This window comes from Lissotriton vulgaris, chromosome 5, assembly GCF_964263255.1.
Source record: "Lissotriton vulgaris chromosome 5, aLisVul1.2, whole genome shotgun sequence".
NCBI classification, from domain to species: Eukaryota; Metazoa; Chordata; class Amphibia; order Caudata; family Salamandridae; genus Lissotriton; species Lissotriton vulgaris.
In genome coordinates this window covers 138956497-138975914 of record NC_141693.1, presented here as the reverse complement: position 1 = coordinate 138975914, position 19418 = coordinate 138956497, and the positions used below count along the sequence as shown (strand labels likewise).

At 47.4% G+C, this 19418-nt stretch overlaps 1 protein-coding gene across 1 annotated transcript in view; it reads left to right on the top strand.

Moving 5' to 3' along the window:
* The window catches only part of ADAMTSL2 (ADAMTS like 2), a 173674-nt gene extending 162792 nt beyond the window's left edge, over positions 1-10882 (top strand). The window contains exons 17-18 of the mRNA XM_086919989.1: positions 3335-3479; positions 9637-10882. Coding sequence (XP_086776115.1) covers positions 3335-3479; positions 9637-9755 — 264 coding nt within the window. The 3' untranslated portion in view covers positions 9756-10882. The remainder of the gene's footprint in view (positions 1-3334; positions 3480-9636) is intronic.
* The last annotated feature ends 8536 nt before the right edge of the window (positions 10883-19418 follow it).

The following is a 19418-nucleotide window of genomic DNA, read 5'->3' as shown; positions in this document are numbered from 1 at the left end:
ACAATTACACAACAACACAGTACACACCGCAATCTAACACGCATGACCCTTTTTATACTCACACTCTTACGACCTGCTGCTTTCTGCCGCACCGTCACTTTCCGTCATCTTCCCTGGATCGCCATCCTCCGTCCGCTGCTCTATGGACGCACATCTTCGGATCTCTATGGGCCTTGGGGAAATCTTAACCTATGTGGATTACCTTCACTCCAGAAGATAAACCATCCTACTCTGCTACCAACTGGAAAGGCGGGAAATTTCAATCTAGAATTTGAACCAGATCTCTAGAATCCCGTCACAGGTCGATTAGACCTTTGTACCTGTCATAGAGTGTAGAAGGCAATCTTTTTCAACAAATCAATTCGAACCACTTCCATCTTCTTCCCCAAAGAACCACTGACAAAAGGTCAAGTTTGAAAATGTATTATAAAGCCAAAAGCAATTGTGTATATAAACACCTCAGTAAAAGGTTCAGCAAATACACAGGTACTAGTACAAACATAATCCTACGGAAAAGTCTCAAGCGACTGAGAAACAACACTAATATAATTTCCAAGACCACCAGGCTTGCAAGAATTGCTATGATTTGGGTCTTGGTAGGCATGGAGGAAAAGAAGAAATACATCAAGATAAGTCTGTCCCTACACTATACTAAGTGTCATCCCTACAACCAGGTTCTCTCCTAACAAAAGGTGTCAGCCGTGGTGACTTCCAAAGAAGTTCACTCACTCAGTTCGGACTTAGCCTCTTGAGTTCATCTCGCACAGCAGCTCTCTGCATACCCAGCATCTTTCTTCGCCCTCGTGCGCTTCTACTCTGCTCTCCTCCCGGGGTGCTGTCCCTAATACGAAACCCACAATTCGGATGACACGCCCCAAGGGTCGCCCCTCTCAAAGTATTAGTTTTCAAAGGGTCTTCATCATGATGTCTTCATCCTTGTTCGTTGAAAAACGGCCTTGGGTCCCACAGTCGTCTCCTCTTGAAGTTGCTTCCCTAAAATTCCACAGCCAGTCCTCCGGGTCTGTAACTACCATCCTAACTCTCATACACAATGGGCCCTTCTCTACTATCTTTGGTTAACCTTGCACCTGCAAAGAAACGCACATAAATCGATTCGCGGCCACATGCTACTTGCAATTAATTCCTTCTAGGAAAAAAAAGGCAGTTCCATGATTTAATGTTAGCAGAAACATTCCTAGCTCGGCCTACACAATCCGCTATCCCCACCTGGGCCTCTGCACGTTCGAGATGTCACCCCCTAACATTGGCAAACAGTTCTACTCGTTAGGCCTACATCATTATAGCAAAAGAAAGAATACATTTTCCAACTAAACACTTCTATGTCGTTACATGAATGTAATAATGAATTACTAAACATGCATTTATACATCAATGCCTATTAAAGCATCCTTTAACTGAATTATTATTATGCTACAAACATATTTCTAAATTAACATGACATTAGTATTTCAAACCGCTTTACGTTGCAGCTATGTAAATCCTGGTACATAAGTTCATAGCTTCGTGTCACACTTAAACGTGATTATAAGCCTCTATATATGCGGGTGCGGATTACTTGTGAATATGATGCACCCCTACAATTTCTAACACAGATTTGGGCTCTCTCAAGAGCATGAATAAAGGAAGCATTGTACGCACGTGTTCATGTGTCTGCAGAAATTAGCAAACGGCAGGGCGATCATTGCTCCTCCTGCAGGCCATGAGCGCCTTTGATGACGGAAAGGACTACAAGAACCAGAATGCATCAATAGGTTAGTGTAAAAAACAAAATGTTAATGAAAAGCAGAGCCTGTTTTGAAATGTGTCAGGGATGTTCTGTAGTAAACTAAACTCAACTGCACAGGACTCCTAAGAGAACTGTATGGTGACAGAATTTGACTTCCAATGATACAAATGGGAAACTCTATTTTAAAAAACCTCCAGTGTGTGCACTGCTGTAGAATTTGTAAAAAGTACGTAATTGACAGGCTCCGCGTCTTTGGAGGCCTTCTTTTTAAAGGGGCTTTTGTAAACCATCCTTCTTCAAGTATAAACAACTGTGTTCAATGGAGGAGGTAGCAGGCTAAATTAATCTTACAAAATATAAGTCACTTATAGTGTGCACAGCTACTCTAAGGAGTGTCCCGGCACAATACCTGCAGTACAGTAATGCAGAGAACCTGCACTGTTTATTTAAAAAAACATGTGTTCAGTGGCGGCTCACATGTATGGAGGGTGGTGTGTGGGTGGGACAAAAATAAAAGTAAATAAAACAGGCTCCAACGCGGGACCCAGGAAACTGCAGTAACCAATCCTGGTGCTGTTCTCATGCATCATAAAGAAGCACCACGATTTGAGGTAGCAGTCTCCTTCGTCACTCCTGAGGACACTGGAGCCCTATGCTGTCTCAAAACTCACCTGTCCTAGACAGCTGGGTTAGAGAGGTTCAAAATGTGCATGTCTGGCTGGCTATTGCAAGACGGCTCACCAAAGAGACATGGGCATGTTAAACTTAAAGTGTCCTGCCCATCACTACTTTCTGTTCTGCATGACTAGCAGCAGCAGAATCACCTCTCCCCCCCCCCCAATCCCCTTGTCCTGACATTCAGCTTGGGGTTTTGAAAAATAAAATGGTAATAAATGAACTTTATTAAAAATGTATTTTTTTCCATCTCTGGGGCGATTTAGTTAGTGGGGCGAAGCTCCTCCGCCTTATTGGAGCAGCCGCCCCACTTGTGTTGCCAGCCCCTTTTTAAATGGTCCATCCATGTTTGCTCAAATTAATTGTATGCACATCAGTGAGGACTTCGAGGGCACAGATGAGGTAAAACACTTCTTACTCATACAAAAGTAGAGTAAAACAGTGCATGAGCCTTCGCACACTAGCCATTGGTTTCACTAAACTACTCTTGCACTGACACAGTTAACCACTTCTGTGCTGATGACGAGCCCAGACTCGTCATGCAGCACGGTGCTCGTGTGCTGGTGACGAGCCTGGGCTCGACATGAGCCGTGGAACGCTCACACACGGGGATAATTCCCCCGCTGTGCCGAGCGTTCCATTGCGCGGGCGGGCTCATGACGAGCACAGGCTCGTCACCAGCACACGAGCACCGTGCTGCATGACGAGCCTGGGCTCGTCATCAGCACCGCGGCGACGTGTGCGGCTCCCTTTCCCCCGCGCCGCGGGGGAATTAGCCCCACGGCAAAGGGGTCAATTAAATCATTTTACTGCTATCTTACATGCTCAATATTCCTACTGACGGCTTTGTACTTAATTGTTCAGTAAGTGTTTTGCTTATTTCCTCTTACAATGTGTATCTTTTCTCTGCAGTGCACCAAAACGTGTGGGGTCGGAGTAAGAATGCGTGACGTGAAGTGTTACCAGGGAACTGACATTGTCCGTGGCTGTGACCCACTGGTGAAGCCTGTAGCAAAACAAACTTGTGACCTTCAGCCTTGCCCCACAGAGCCTCCAGGTAAGAAAACCAGGAACCATTAGTACCTTTCATTTTATAGTAATGGTCCTCCCACATTGTAAGTTCTCTTAGCCCAAACCTGTGGATATTCAGACACTCAGCAAGCAGGGTCGGACTGGCCTATAGGGCAATGAGGCAGTGTGCGATGGGCTGGTCTGATAGATCAGCATGTGGGCCAGTTGTTAAGCAGTTTATGGGCCTGTTTTATTGATAGGTGGACCAGTTTTTACTACTGATTGCCCAAACATTACCACAAACATTGCCTGTAGCAAACCCAAATGCATGCAGTCTCACATATCTTGCAAAATAACAATATACCGTGTCTTTATAAGTTCCAAACTGGCCTGATATGCAAATATGGACAACATCTTTAGATATCTAGTTCACTAATGGATGGCCACTTTTATTTTGGTCCCCCGGCCAAGTTTTTGACCCAGTTCGGGCTTTGCATAGGTAGTGTCACGCATTCCCTAAGGCGTAGAAAAACACAAAGGTTCACTGCACAGTTGCAGACATTAGCCAGTTCTCTTTTACCAGGTGATCAGTGCGGAGTGAAACCTGCTTCTCTTATGCTCAGCACCTATCTGCATTTTAACCTAATTGTCTAGCTGTTCTTCGGCTCCACCTCAGCTCTAGCATGCACATCAGAACCATGCAAGAAGTTCCACACGCAACTTTGCAGCAGCTAACCCACATCTCTAGTGTGTGCATTTTCAGGAGCAAATATCTGGTATCCTTCTTTGATCATTCTGTGACTATGATAAAGAGAGCTCTTAAAAACTGACTAGCTGTTTGTCAAAGCATTCATTGCCATCCTACAGGAAGTTTTTAAGTTTACTTTGAAGACTAGTGTTCAGGTAAGCGAAGGTACTAGGAATCTGATAGTTGTGGAACATGATCTAACACCTTTAGTTTATGGGGAAGTGAGGTACCTTATGCAAAGACCCTCCTATGTAAAGGCTGCACTCACTGACCAAATTCAGTGAGTGGTAGTAACATTTTGAAAGAGTAATACACCCAGTTAAACAATTGTTTGTCTCCTGTACCGGTTGACATGATCCAGCCCAGATCCATATGACAAAGCCTATGAGTTGAAGAGTAGCAAATTGCAGTGCAATCTCGATAAAACAGAAATTCTGCTGTTTGGTATGAATCCTCTTCTGGGGTGGATTGCAGCGTGGCCTGACAGGGTGACTCCTCACCCCCTCCAACAGCTGTGACCAGAAATGTGGGTGTTGTGTTTGACACCCAACTGTCATTCTGGAGCACAGTTGTCGGCAGTGGTGAAAGCGTGCTTCTGGATTTTTTGCATGCTGAAGAAGTTTCTCCATCTACTTCCGCAGGGCGCTCAAGTCACAGTGGCCAGGTCTCTGATTTGGTCCCGGCTTCATTATGCTTTGTACCTGGGCCTTCCAGAGTACCTAACCCAGCAGCTTCAAGTCATGCAGAATATGGCAATCTGCCTATTGTACAGAATATCAAAGTATTCATCAGTGTCTTTATACTGGTAGAGACTACACTGGCTGCCAGTTAAACAATGTATAATGTACAAAACACTGACCCCGATGCTCCAAGCCCTCCACAGTAAGGGGCCTATTTACCTTACTGAGAGAATAAAGAATATTACCCTTAGAGACCACTGTGCTTCAGTAAAGCTAGATTAATGTAGGTCCCACATTTCAAAAGGCAATGGCGGGGAGGATCTTCGTTCTCTGTTAGAGCAGCTGGAAAGTGGAATCAGCTGCCTGAACAGCTGAGGCTCACCTCAAACAAATTACAATTTAAAAAGGAATTGAAGACTCTCCTGTTCAGGCTTTAGGGATGTTAGGATTACGGTGTCCCTCAGAGTCGTTATTCTCTTTGGTGCCTAAAACTGCGCCGGTACACTTTGATGAGTAGCTGCACACCTTAGAAGTATCTGTAAATCATTTATTTATTCAAAAAGGTGCAATCCAACTAGGAGCAGAAGTCCCCTTTGGGAAAACACCTTCCTCTGCTCATTTAGCGCATTACACTGTCTGATTGGCCCGTCACCTTGTTTAAGCATGGATTACCCAGTCAGTATCTGTACCATGGGATATAACTTGCTTCTCCTTTTTTGTCTTGTGTCAGGGAATCAAGTTCATCAATCAATCAATCAGGGATTTGTAAAGCGTGACTACTCACGTGTGAGGGTCTCAAGGTGCTGGGGGTGGGGGCCTGCTGACCTGTCTGGGTGCAGAGGGTCTCAAGGTGCTGGGGGTGGGGACCTGCTGATCTGTCTGGGTGCAGGTTTCAGTTGAAGAGCCAGGTCTAGAGGTCCTTCCTGAATTGAGTCAATGACACAGATTGCCTTAGGTGGAAGGGCAGGGTTTTCGAGGTCTTGGTAGGAAAAGGAACTTCCTCCGGTTCTGGTCTTGTGGATCTGTGAGATGGAGGCCCGGTGAGTTGGGTGTAGCAGAGTTGTCTGGCTGGTGTGTGGTAAGCAAGGCGGTGGTTCCGATATTCTGGTCCTACATTGTGGAGAGCCTTGTATGCATGTGAGGAGCTTGAAAGTGATTCTCTTGCTGATTGGGAGCCAGTGGAGGTGTTGGAGGTGTTGGGTCATGTGGCTGTGGTGCCAAATGTCGAGGACCACTCTGGCTGCAGTGCTTTAAATGTTCTGTAGTTCCCTGAGCTGCTTCTGGGTGACGCCGGCGTAGAGTGCATTGCTGTAGCTAAGTCTGCTAGTGATGAGTGTGTGGGTGACTGCCTTTCTGGTTTTTGTGGGGAGCCATTGGAAAGTCTTTCGAAGCAGGTGGAGCATGTGGAAACAGGATGAGGATACTGCATTGATTTCGTGGTTGTTAGAGAGCGAGTATGATTCTGAGGTTGCATGTGTGGTCCATAGGGGTGGGAGGGGTTCCTACTGCGGTGTGCCACCAGGAGTCATCCCAGGCGACTCCTGGTGGGATTGGGCCCCAGGATGAGTGCTTCACTCTAGCCCAAGTTGAGCTTGAGGCAGCTGTCTTTCATCCAGTCAGCGATAGCCTTCATTCTGTTGTGAAAGTTGACTCACTGGTGGCTGTGGATTTGTTGGTGAGGGAGATGATCAGCTGGGTGTCATCGACATAGGAGATGATGTTGAGTCTGTGGCTTCAGAGGATGGCTGAGAGGGGGCCATGTAGACTTTGAAGAGGGTTGGGCTCAGGGAGGAGCCCTGGGGTACTCCGCAGCTGATCTCTGTAGGCTCAGAGAGGAATGGGGGAAGTCTGACTCGCTGTATTAGACCAGTCAGGAAGGAGTGGATCTAGTCCAGTGCATTGGCTTGGATGCTGGCGTCGTGGAGTCTCGTGATTAGGGTGTAGTGGGAGACAGTGTCGAAGTTAGCTGAGAGATCCAGTAGGACGAGGGCTGTGATTTTGCCCCAGCCAAGGAGGGAGCGGATGTCGTCATTTGCGGCGAGTAGTGCAGTCTCGGTGTTGTGGTTGCTTCGGAAGCCACAATGGGAGGTGTCCAGGATCTGGTTTTCTTTGATGGAATCGGAGAGTTGAGCGTTGATGGCATTCTCAATTACCTTGGCTAGGAAGGGGAAGAGGGAGATGGGTCTGAAGTTCTTAAGGTCTGTCTGGTCGGCAGCCAGTTTCTTCAGCAGGCTGCTGATCTCGGCATGTTTCCAGTTGTTGACGAAGGTGGCGGTTTCAATGGAGCAGTTGATGGTGCAGCAAAGCTAGGGGGTGATAGAGATGGCTGTTCTATGGAAGATGTGGTATGGGCAAGGATCCGATGGGGCTCCTGAGTGGATTCTCTTCATGGTCTTGAGCGTGTTGTCTGTATTGAGTGTAGTCCACTTGAGCATGATCTTTTGGGGTGAGATGTGGTCGCTTGTGGTGGTGGCGGGTGTAGTGGCAGGGTCTTGGGTGTTGAAGCTGTTGTAGATTTGCCTGATCTTGTGGTGGAAGATGGTGGCAAGATTGTTGTAGAGGTCTTGGGAGGGTGAGACATCTGTGGTCTCGCTGTAGGGCTTGGTGAACTCCTAGATGATGGCAAAGTGTTCTTTGCTGCTGTTTGCGTTGGCATTGATTCTGTCTTGGAAGGCCCTTTCTTTGTGGTTTTGAGGAGAAGCTGGTGTGCATTGCAGGTGGATTTAAAGGCTGCATGGGTTTCTGGGGTTTTGTTGTTCCTCCATCTCTTTTTCAGTCGTCAGCAGGTGCATCTGGACTCGTGGAGGGTGGAAGTGAGCCAGCTGAATTTCTTGGAGTGTTGCTTGGCTGGTGCATTCTTGAGGGGGGCCAGAGTCTCTGCGCAGTTGGAGATCCATTGGTAAAGGTTGTGCGATGCAGGCTGGCGTCTGTTGGAGTAGGCGGAGTGGTCATGCTGAGGATGTCGGAGAGACGTTCTTGGTGACCTTGTTCCAGCTGCGACAGGATGGCGATGAGGGTGGTGGTGAATGGTGGGCGTGGCAAAGACGAGATGTACGCAGTGGTGGTTGGTCCAGTGGAGTTCAGTGGTGTGTCAGTAGATCATGTTCCTGCTGGCAGAGAAGATGGGGTCTAGCATGTGTCTGGCTGTGGGGGTTGGTGTGGTGACTAGCTGTTCGAGTCCGTTTCCACTCCTTCAGGTTGAGACCGTCCTCCGCCACAACAGATGCAGGTACCACTCCCTACATCAGTTGAAGTGATAATAGTCTGTAGCAACACAAATAGATGATAGACGGATTGCTGAACAGTATCAAACATTCACCCCCAGTACATATATCCAGGCCTAAATCCATCATTTTTTTGCTCACCACGCCATTCCAATTTGTACCCAGCCATATTCAAATCAGTCTTGACCCTGCTCCCCATGAGAACAGTCCAGGCCGAACTGCCAGGCCATGTTCTCCCTGGATTGGGAACAAGCATCCTGGGACTGGTTTCGGGGTATCACCCCTCATCAGCCAGGTTAGCTTGAATCTAGTAGCATAGTGAGCAGTGTACCCATGTCTGGGCATACCCTTCCTACATAGGGCAAAAAGATAATGGATGGAATGCTAGATGTTGTCAACATATACCCACATTAAAGAGATTTAGGCCTAAAGCCATTGTTTTTTTTGCTCACCATGCCACCACAGCTCAGACCCAGCCATATGGAAATAATTCTTGACCCTGCTCCTCATGGGAGCAGTCCAGCCAACTGCCTGGCCAGGTCCTCCCTGGACCCGAAACAAGAATACTGGGACTGTTCTTGTTTGTGGTGATACTAGTCGGGTCAGTTCAGTTCAGTTCATAAATCTTTATTCGAACTCCAAGAATTCATTAAAGCACATACATAAATTACACAGTTATTATAAGATCCACATAAGAAATTATTAGATCATAAAAAACATCAAACAGATTTTACAAACTGATATACGGAGATGACTCAGACGTTTTCCATCATTTAGTCGGGTCAATAATCTCATAAATCACAGTGTCAATCTGACTGGCACTGATGTCTAACCTAGTCAGAGAGTAGGCGAGTGTGTGCATGCAAGCCAAGGGGGGCACATGCGTGAGCAGTCGCTTGTCCAAAAAGTCGATAAACTGACTGAAAATTATTTATCTTTACCTACCTCTATAACCATCTTCTCAGTTTCACCACGTGTGAGGAAACATAAAATTCCCTTCATCTACTTTATCATCCTGTAACCTTCTTCCCTATTAAGTCAGCATGAGTCTTGATGAATATGTCAACATGTTTCCGCCTGGAGTGTTCACTTGCTGGAAGTCATGCCTTCACCTGTTCCTTGTTCAGTTGTCACTTGATGTTTTGGTGCTGTCGTTCATGAATAGAAAGGGACACAGAAATTATTCCAGGACAGGGATGGATGGATCTAACTCCAAGTGGCATGCACTTGTTGTTTGGGCTGGTCAGTTGAACACATTTGGTGACCAGTTACAAGACTGGATGAAATATAAAATGCTTAAACTAAGCCTTTTTTTCTTTGAGTTTAAACGGTTGCAGGGGGGCAGGAGTTCCTCTCTGTTTCCTGTTTTGCAGCCAGTCTTTGTGGCAGCTTCAGTGCTGCAGATGAAATGCTATGGATTGTTGATTGTGTTTCAAGACTATCCTGTACTTATACAATGACCCATTTTCAGCAGCTTAATGTTTTGTGCTGTGCAGTACAATTACATTCTGTTTTCATTCTAATCACTCCCAATCGGTTCCTTTTCTTCAGATGACAGCTGTCAGGACAAGGCGGGAACAAACTGTGGTCTGGCGATAAAAGTCAACCTATGCAGTCACTGGTACTACAGCAGTGCCTGCTGCCGCTCCTGCAGGACGCCACACTCCTAGTGCAGAGACTTGCCACTTGACGATGCCATGAAGGACAGGTGCACCCAGGACCTGGCTGTCTTAATGGTACAGGACTGAACAGTAACAAAAAGTGCATCCTCGTTTAAGAAACATTTCTGGTGCTTGTTTCCTGGGAGATGCTGCTGAGGTGGGCAGAATTTCAGGATTTAATGTCTTCCTGGACCTGCTCCTTAGACGACCTCTGGATAGACATGAACACTTCCAAAGCTTTTTCTTCACAGATCGTGTTATATCATATTTGCCTTCACATTTATATCTATGTTGTAAAGATGTTGTGACAAAAGAAGTTCACTTCTGATAAATTAATGTTTTGTGTGCATCCTTTTAACTGGGCTGACGAAGCGTCTTTAGGGAACTGAAACCCCATCACTCTTACCTGTCATTATGGAAGGTAGATGCACAAGGGTTGTATTTATATTTTGCTATTGTTTGGATGAAAGCATATGAGTTCCATTACGTGTACTTTTAGCCATATATTCCCAGTTGGCTAGTCCCAAGACCTCCTACATTTCAGGAAATATGCATGCTTTAGAGCTGTTTATGCTACATTTTCAATAATGTCCATGCTCAGAACTATTCCTATTTTTCCTACAACTGAAAATCACCCCTCTGGGTAGGCATCTGGCTTCACACCAACTGTTTTACAATAAAACCAGACACCCTCCTTGTTGCAGATGCCTGTAATAAAATGAGTTGGGACAACTTTCAGAATTACATTTTCAGAAATAGATGTTTCTGTGAAACTTACCCAAGTAGACAGTGTTGTGGGTTGATTTTCAGATCTATGTGTAGGTGCTAACATGAGAACTTTCAGCCATCTCATTTTTTTATTTAAATTTACTGTAATATTTTATCCGTGATGTTATAATATTAAGGGTTTGGAGCACAGTACACGTAATGTTAGACTGTTAATTCGTAATGTGCAGGTATGTACTGTTCGGAAAATTGTATCTTTTAATTAAGCTTTAATTTCATAGTTCTTAATATTGTCTGCAATTTGTAAATAATAATATTAATAGAAGCAAACTGTAACTGCACTTTATGTAATGGCCAACGACACGTGTTCTACATTTAATATATTTTCCTTAGTGAATCCTCTACTTATATCTAGCCATTTATAATCCACTATAGATTATATATTTTAATAAAAATCCTATTTAAGTAGATGACTTTGTGTGTTTTTCTTTTTTGGGACTTCTATTGCACAAAATAGGGGAAGTTTTACACACTATGGGGCGTTCGAACAACAACATGTTGGCGTGCTGAACTGTGCCAAATTTCGCAACATCGCGACCTGTCCAAAAAGCAGGGATGCACCATATTTACAACAATACTCTTCCAAGGATTTATAGGAAAGTCATAGATTTGCATGTATGTGCATAACGCAAAGTGGTGGAAAACCTGCTGGTTTATGGGAACGATTAACGTGCATATTCACTGTAACATGTTTTGCCAACCAGCAAAATATTTTTACGGCGGAGAAATCCCTTGGCATTACATGTAATTGCACACATTGGATGGTGAAGAAAATTGCAGGTTTCTGATCATTATAAAGTTATGATTTTAAATGTTCTCACTACTTTCCCACTGACTTCTCCCTCTTCCTCCCCTGTGAACACCAATGATAACACCAAGAGACCTAGCAAGGTCCACTTCAGCTCCTTTAGTGCTTGAAGCAATCACCACTTGGGGCCTCCTGCTTGTCCAGGTTCTTCTGTGTATCTGTGAGGTGATCAACTTAAGTAAAAGTGACTGGAAAGTCTACAAATTTTGCAAAGGCCCCGTCATTTTTTCATATATCACTTCATGTGACACTTGAAACAGACCTATGTTAAAATATGTGGAAAAAGGTTTTGACAATTTGCACATGAATGTTTTGCCACTTACCATGTAAATCAGATGAGACCTGAAGTGCCTGAAGCACTTCCTGGAGGTGACCCAGATGGTCCTCCCAGCTGCTACTGAAGGCAGCTATGTCATCCAGGTAGGCAGCAGAGTAGGCCTCTAAACCGGAGAGGACCCAGTTCACCAGCCGCTGGAAGGTGGCAGGAGGGTTTTTCAGTTCAAAGGGCATCACTCTAAACTGGTAGTGGCCCTCTGGGGTGGAAAAGGCGGACCTCGCTCCATCCGTTAGGACGATCTGCCCTTACCCTGACGTGAGGTTAAAGGTACTCAGGTGTCGGGCAGCCCCCAGCGGTCAATAAGCTCATCCGCCCTAGGGATTGGATGAGCATCCGTCTGGGTCACAGAGTTCAGTCCTCTGTAATCCACATAGAACCTAAGTTCTGGTATGGTTCCCGGTGGGGCAGCTTTTGGTACCAGAACCACTGGACTGGACCAAGTGCTGTTGGAGGGCTCTATCACCCCCAACTCCAGCATCTTAGTGACTTCACTCTGGATGCTGGCCTTCACCTTATCTGAGAGTCTGTAAGACTTGGACTTGATGGGGAGGCTGTCTCCTGTGTCCACATCATGGGTACACAGTTGGGTAATCCCAGGGATAAGAGAAAACACTGAGGAGAACTGCCCCAGGACCTTGTGGCAGTCCCTCTGTTGCTCAGGAGTCAAGGATGGGGAGAGAACCACTCCCTCCACTGACCCATCCTTCTCTTTAGCAGCAAAGAGGTCCGGGATAGGTTCACTTTCCTCTTCCTCGGCCCCATTAGTCACAATTAGTAAAGTGAGCTCAGACCTCTCATGGTGGGGTTTGAGGCAGTTGGCGTGTAGTACTGGGAGTCTGGGGGTCTTATGGTCCGCCAGGTAAGTGGCCTTACCCTTCTTCTCCAACATCTCATAAGGGCCAGTCCAACGGTCCTGGAGGGCACTGAGCTCTCCAGGCTCCATGACCCACGCCTTCTGCCCAGGTTCTAGCTCCACAGTGTGAGAGTTCTGGTTGTACCATACCTTCATCACCGCCTGGCTAGCCTCTAAGTTGTCAGAGGCTTGCTTCCACAACTTAGCCATTTGGCTGCGGAAGGCCAGCATGTAGCTCACTACATCTTGGGGAAGCCTCCTTGGAGTCTTCTCCCACCCATCCTTCAGTAAACTAAGAGGTCCCCTAACAGGGTGAAAGTACAAGAGCTCGAATGGGCTGAAACCCACCCCCTTCTGCGGTACCTCCCTGTAGGAAAACAACAAACAGGGCAAGAGAATGTCTCACTTTTTCCTCAGGCCCTCAGGCAGACTCCTGATCATGCCTTTTAGGGTCTTGTTAAATCTCTCCACGAAACCATTGGTCTGTGGGTGGTAAGGGCTGGAGAACTTATAAGTAACCCCAGACTCCTTTCACATGGTTTGCATGTAGGCAGACATAAAATTAGTGCCCCTGTCGGACACCACTCCTTTGGAGAAACCCACTATGGTAAAAATCCCCATCAGGGCCGGGGCCACCGCAGGTGCAGTGATGGTTCTCAGAGGATAAGCCTCTGGGTACCGGGTAGCATGGTCCACCAGAACCAGAATAAACCTGTGAACAGAAGAAGTTGGCAGATCCATAGGCCCAACAATGTCGACGCCCACCCTTTCAAAGGGGGTGCTAACAATAGGTAGTGGTTCCAGGGGAGCCTTCAGCTTTGTCCCTGTTTTCCCACTAGCTTGGCAGGTCAGACAGGTCCTGCAGAATGTATCTGAGGAGATCCTCATCTGCCGCCAATAAAAATGTGGGACAAGCCTAGCAAAGGCCTTGTCTTGGCCCAAGTATCCTGCCAATGGGATCTCATGAGCTAATTCCAAAAGAAAGGCCCTGTGTCATTGGGGGACCACTAAGGCCCTGGATGACCCATGCACAGGAACCTTGGGCTCACTGTAAAGGAGCCCATCCTCCCAGTAAATATGATACTTTGTGGAGGCATTGCCTGCTACTTGGCCTGTCGCCTCATGTCCTCAAAGGTGGGGCACTCCTTCTGTGCCCGACAAAACTCCTCCCTGGTGGGCCCTCCTTCCACCTGCCATTCTGCAGGGGTAGATAGGTCCCTCAAGGGAGCAACGTCTCCCTCCGTGGACTCCGGTGCAACCTCCTCAGGTCCCCCCTCCATCTCAATGGGTGACCGCCCGAGATGGGCTTCCCACGCCCTTGGGCTCCTCCCTTCTCAGCAGCTGGCTGGGCCATTGTTCCAGGCTAAGGGTGGGCGTAAAATCCGTTTCACGGGCGAATTTGCGGATTTTCTGCGATTTCGCGATCCACGAATCTCACGAAATTGCGGTAAAATCCGCGAATCAGCGGGGACGGATTTTCAGCCAAGCATGGGTTACAGCAGTCGGTGCAAAAGTTGAACCTAATTTCTTTGTAACCTTTTACAAAAGGGTTACAAACAAATTAACTTCAACTTGGACACCTGCTGCTAATTGCTTCCTAGCGCCTCGTTGCCTACTTGCAACTATTCTCTGACCCTGCTCTGACCCTTGAAGCAGGGTCAGAGAATAGTTACAAGTAGGCAACGAGGCACCTGTCCAAGGAATTAAACCTCATCAGGAAGCACTTACAGATATAAAAAACAGGAAGAAGGGAGAGGATGGCAAATACACCCATTTTGAGTTGTCAGGAGGGGTTAAACTAAAAGAGACCTTTACAGCACAATTTTCATATGCATTTTGCTAAAAATAAAAAGCTGTATGTTCTGTAGGGGCAACTCAGGAATCTGGCCCTTCAGAGATCCGGCCTCTCTTTCTTTCTCTCGTTCTCTCTCTCCCTCTCTCTTTCCCTCTCTTTCTATCTATCTATCTATCCATCTATCTATCTATCTATCTATCTATCTATCTATCTATCTATCGATCTCTCTCTCTCTCTCCCATAAACGACTGCATGGGTAACTTCGCTATGCAAGCGGCTCGCGAACACGCAAAAAGCTCCGCGAACACGCAAAAAAACCCACGAACACGCAAAAAATCCAGCGAACACGCAAAAAAACAAAAATCCGCAAATTCGCGAATTTTGCAGATCGCGAATTCGCAAATCGCAAATTCACGGATCGCAAATTCGCAAAATTCGCCCATGCTTATTCCAGGCTTCAGCCCTGGGTGACTCCCCATACGGGCAGCCATGGACCGTGTGGTAGCACAAATCCACTTCGGTAACCCCAGCATCTCCACATGCACTTTGCACTCTACCTCCTTCCAGGCAGTATGCTCAAGGTCATTCCCTAAAAGACAGTCCACTGGCATGGCAGGGCTAACAGCAACTCTTAGAAGGCCTAAAACGCCTCCCCACTCAAATGGAACCTGTCCTACGGGGTAGTGCCACTCCCTGTTGTCAGCCATCACAACTGGGTGGAATGCATCAGGAATTATTTGCTCTGGGGACATCAGATGACTCCTTACCATAGTCATGCTATCGCCTGTGTCCCTCAGGGCCTCCAACCCCTGACCATTGAGGGTGACCCACTGCCTATACTTAGTAGTACTGGAGGGCACGTGGACCTTACGAACCATCTCACTGTCTCCCAAAGACACTAAGACAAGCCCTGCCCTCTCACTCCCATTATTTAGGGACAGCTCCTTCCCAAGCACTACACTAGCCACTACGGAGTTCTTACCTCCAGTGGGAGGTGGTGCTCTCTAGCGCACTTGGGATCCACCTTGCAGTGTCCAATATCACTACACTCATAGCACCAGACAATTCTGGGCTGCTGACCTTTGTCAGGATAAGTGGGCTTTTGGTGGCCAGATTGGGGCTGGGACCCAGACCCTTTCCCTTGTGAATTGTTTTGGGGGCCTTTGGAGAACTCTTTCTTTTTATCTCCACCCTCTTTCTTCTTGTGGAAACCCTGATCACCCCTTTGGGAGTCCCCCTCAGAACTCTTGTTTGACCCCCTGGTACTGACCCAGGTGTCTGCCTCCTCCGCAAGCTTCCTAGAATTGGTCAACTTGCGGTCAACCAGGTGTTGGCGCAGCTCTAGAAAACATGTCTCTAGAAGGTGCTCTCTTAAGAACAAGTCATACAACCCTTCATAGTCATGCACATTGCTGCCCCACAGCCAGCCCTCAAAAGCTTTACTAGCGTAGTCCAGGAAATCTACCCAGTTCTGTGTGGGAAGTTTGTGGCCATTCCTAAACCTCTGCCTATACCTCTCAGGGGTAAGACCGAACCTTTTGAGCAATGCTGCTTTCATGACAGAATAGTTGGTCTGGTCTTCCTTTTCTAGGCAAAGGAGTGTGTCTCTAACTTCTGGAGGTATGTACTTGTACAGACCACCACCCCTCAGTGACTCTCTGGGATACCATGGGCTCTTAGGGACACCTCATAGGCTGCTAACCACTTATCAACATTATCCCCCACCTTAAAACTGGCCATCACATCTTTAGGCATAAAGACCCTGGACTCACGTGAAGCTTCCATAGGCACGCTGCTACCATTATTTTTGTTGTTGGCCCCTACTTCTAGGGCACAGATTTCCAGTTCGTTCAGGCTCAGCTCATGGGCAAGTTCTTTTTCCCTCATAGCCAGTCGCTTTTCCTCCCGATCCTGCTCCATAGCCCACTTTTCTTTCTCCAGCTTGGCAAGCTCCCATCTGAGCTGTCTCTCCTCTCTCCTGTCCTCCAATTCCTCTGAGGACAGGGTCCTTACTGACACACTACTGCCTGACCTTGAAGGTACCCTTGTACCCTTGTACCTGATAACAAATTGAAATTTTCCACCAAGAGCAGTAGGTCAAGATTTCCTGTGGCGTCCTGCTCGGGTCTCTGCCCGTCCCCATCTCCTTCTGGGTGGGCTGTTACCCATGCTCTCAAGGCTTGCTGAAGCTCCGCCTTCTTGGTGCTTCGCTTGAAGGGCACTCTTTTCTCCTCGCAGAATTCTTTGAGTTGCGCCACCAAGTTTCCAAGTCGGCCGGCTCAAATTCCATCTTGCTATATAGGGCCTCAGACGTTTGTAGAGAAAATCAAATGGGACTTAGGCAAAAGGACTTTGAAAAAGAGCAGCCAGTCAGGGAGAATTAAAAAAAAATGTAAAATGCCAATTGGAGAGGGTAGACAAAAGAATTCAGTGAAGTCAGGTGTAGGGTTGTGGTGTACACTGAGTCAGTGTGTGGTGTTACACAAGCACAAGTCCTATCCCACCACTGCCACCAATGTTAGAACCGGGGTCTCTTGTTGGACAGGGTATGCACCCTAGTCCAAATAGGGACCGCCGCTTCCGACAGGGTAGCCTCCGCAGAGCGGGAGGCTTAACTTCAGAGGTAATGTGTGAAGTATTTGTGCAACACCCTTCAACAATAACCCAGTAATTCACACACACAAAAGGACACCACACCAGTTTTATGCAAAAATAAAAATATCTTTATATAGAAATTATTCAAGATACTCAAAATGGTATATTCCACAGATATATATTCATATAATCAAAAAGGGGTCAGTAGTGTCTTTGGAAAACGGACAACAGTACTCTTCATGCAGGAGAAACGAAAACAGTTGCTCAAGTACAATGTGTGGTCCCTTGGTTGCAGTTTTTGGGAACTCATCCTGTCTTGGCATTCAGGGCAACACAGGACTGAAATCCGTCTGGGCTTCCGCTAGGGTCAATATGGTAATGCATGGTCCTGGGGACGGGGGCCCATTGCCAAGTGAGCCCCACCGATCCCCGGCGGCGCACTAATAGACCTAGGGCCCCATACATCAAACCAAATACCGGTCGCAAATGGGTAGATTCTCAGAATCCGCCCCTTTGCCACCTGTATTTTTGCATTTGGGATGCATCATCCCAAATGCAAATATCGCAATTTAAGGAATCTCTAAATTGTGATTCCTTAAATTGCGATTGCATTTAAGAAATCCCAAATTGAGATTCCTTAAATGCAATGCATGAAAGTTAGAAAATTCGCGATTTCGCTAATAGGAGTAGCAAATTACCATGAAGTTGGACTTCATGGTAATTTGCTAAAACTTTGAAAAATGCACTTTTGGGCATTTTTCAAAGTTTCATGTTGCACACACACATGCCCCTATGACATGTGTGTGTGCAACATATGTGCAGAGATCAATTTCAGGAGTGCAACAGGGTGTCATGTTGACACCCTTGCACCCTTGAAATTGCATGAGCAATTTACAAGTACCTACTGGTAATCGCAAATTGCTCATGCAATCTCCACTTCATTCCTATGGGCCTGTAGGCCCATAGGAATGAATGGGACAGCATTCCTTAATTGCGGCTAGCAATTTGCGAGTAACAATTAAGGAATGTTCAGGAATCGCTATTTTCACAGTGATTCATACATGCATAGGCTTTTGCAATTCCTAAATAGCGATTCCTTAAAAATCGCTATTTAGGAATCGCAAAAGCCTACGTTGATGCATGTGCCAGCAAGTCGGTCCCTGGCAGGCCCGTTTTTGTGTGCAGATTGACCCCGGGGGTTACTGCCACTCCCACTGATGCGCCCCCGGGTATGCCGATATGCCAATGATCACTGGGCCGGCCCGCTACCAACCATGCCCACAGTCCCGGTAATTAGGGAAATTTCAAGCCCCCTTATGCTGCTTAAAACTTGGGAGTCCCTGGGGGCCAGGTATTACAGTCCCTGTAGTCCACTGTGAACGGAGGCAGTCCCCGCAGCCGTCAACCCTCTCTGGCCCACTTTCCCCCAACGGTAGCTCACCTTGTGGGCTGTCTGTTTCCTGCGACCGGTGCGCTGACTTGGGGCTTCCCTGGACGCCGGAGGTTTTGCGGTGGTGTACAGGGGACGGGCCCGCTTTTCCGGGTGCACGCGCACCGCCTCTCTCCTTGTCGGCGATGATGCGTTAGGAGTCCTGGTTGCCAGGCAAACCCCGCGCCTGCACCAACCCCAGCGCGGCACCTTGCTTACGTCAGCGATGCAGCGCTCAGGGTTTCCGCGCGGCAGCTGTGATTCTGGGGGCAGATTTGAATGCGCTTGAACATGGGCAAGCGGTGTGACTCCGGGAGCAATTGTATTTGGCTTTCCGTCCCGAGGCCCGTGGCGGTGACTTCAGGGATAATTTCAGAACTGTGTTTGGGAGCGCTTACACCACAGCAAGCGACCAAGATTTCCCAGGCACATGCGCTCCTTTGTAACAGCACTCAGTCCTTGCACAACGCTTCTCAGCGCAATCCTGTCCCCCGGGGCGGCGGCGGTGAACCTGGGCAATTTAACTCATGAGTCACCCACGCTGACAGAGGTGACAACAGGGGCAGATCCCAGGCACAAACTCGGCTGTCCCTCCTTGGAATAAGGCAGTCCCACGTGCCATGTCGCAGGGGAAGTTTCTTTGAAGGTCAACGGGCCAGCGAGACTGCACACAGACTCAGCGCTGCAGGGCAAGTCCTGGAAAAGTTGTTGTCCCAAAAAGGCAGGCCTTATGACAATGTTATCCAAAGAAAGGTAGTGTTCTTTAAATCAAAAAGGGTCCAGTCCCAAAAAGGCAGTCTTTTTGAAGGTTGTGGAGACACTCTGGAGATGTTATTTCCTGCTCTCCCTCACAGGACAGGATCAGCAGCCAGTAGGGCAGCTCAGCAGGTTGTGGGGCAGCAGTTCCTTGGAGCAGTTAGCCTCCTTCCCAATGCCAATCCTCCCGCGCAACAGTCCTCACTCCAGCAGGGATTCTTTCAGGTCCAGCAGTGTAACAAAGAAGTGAGGCCAGACCCTCCCTTATATATTTTACAGCCCCGCTACTGGAAGGTGGTGGAAGTCTCTGGAA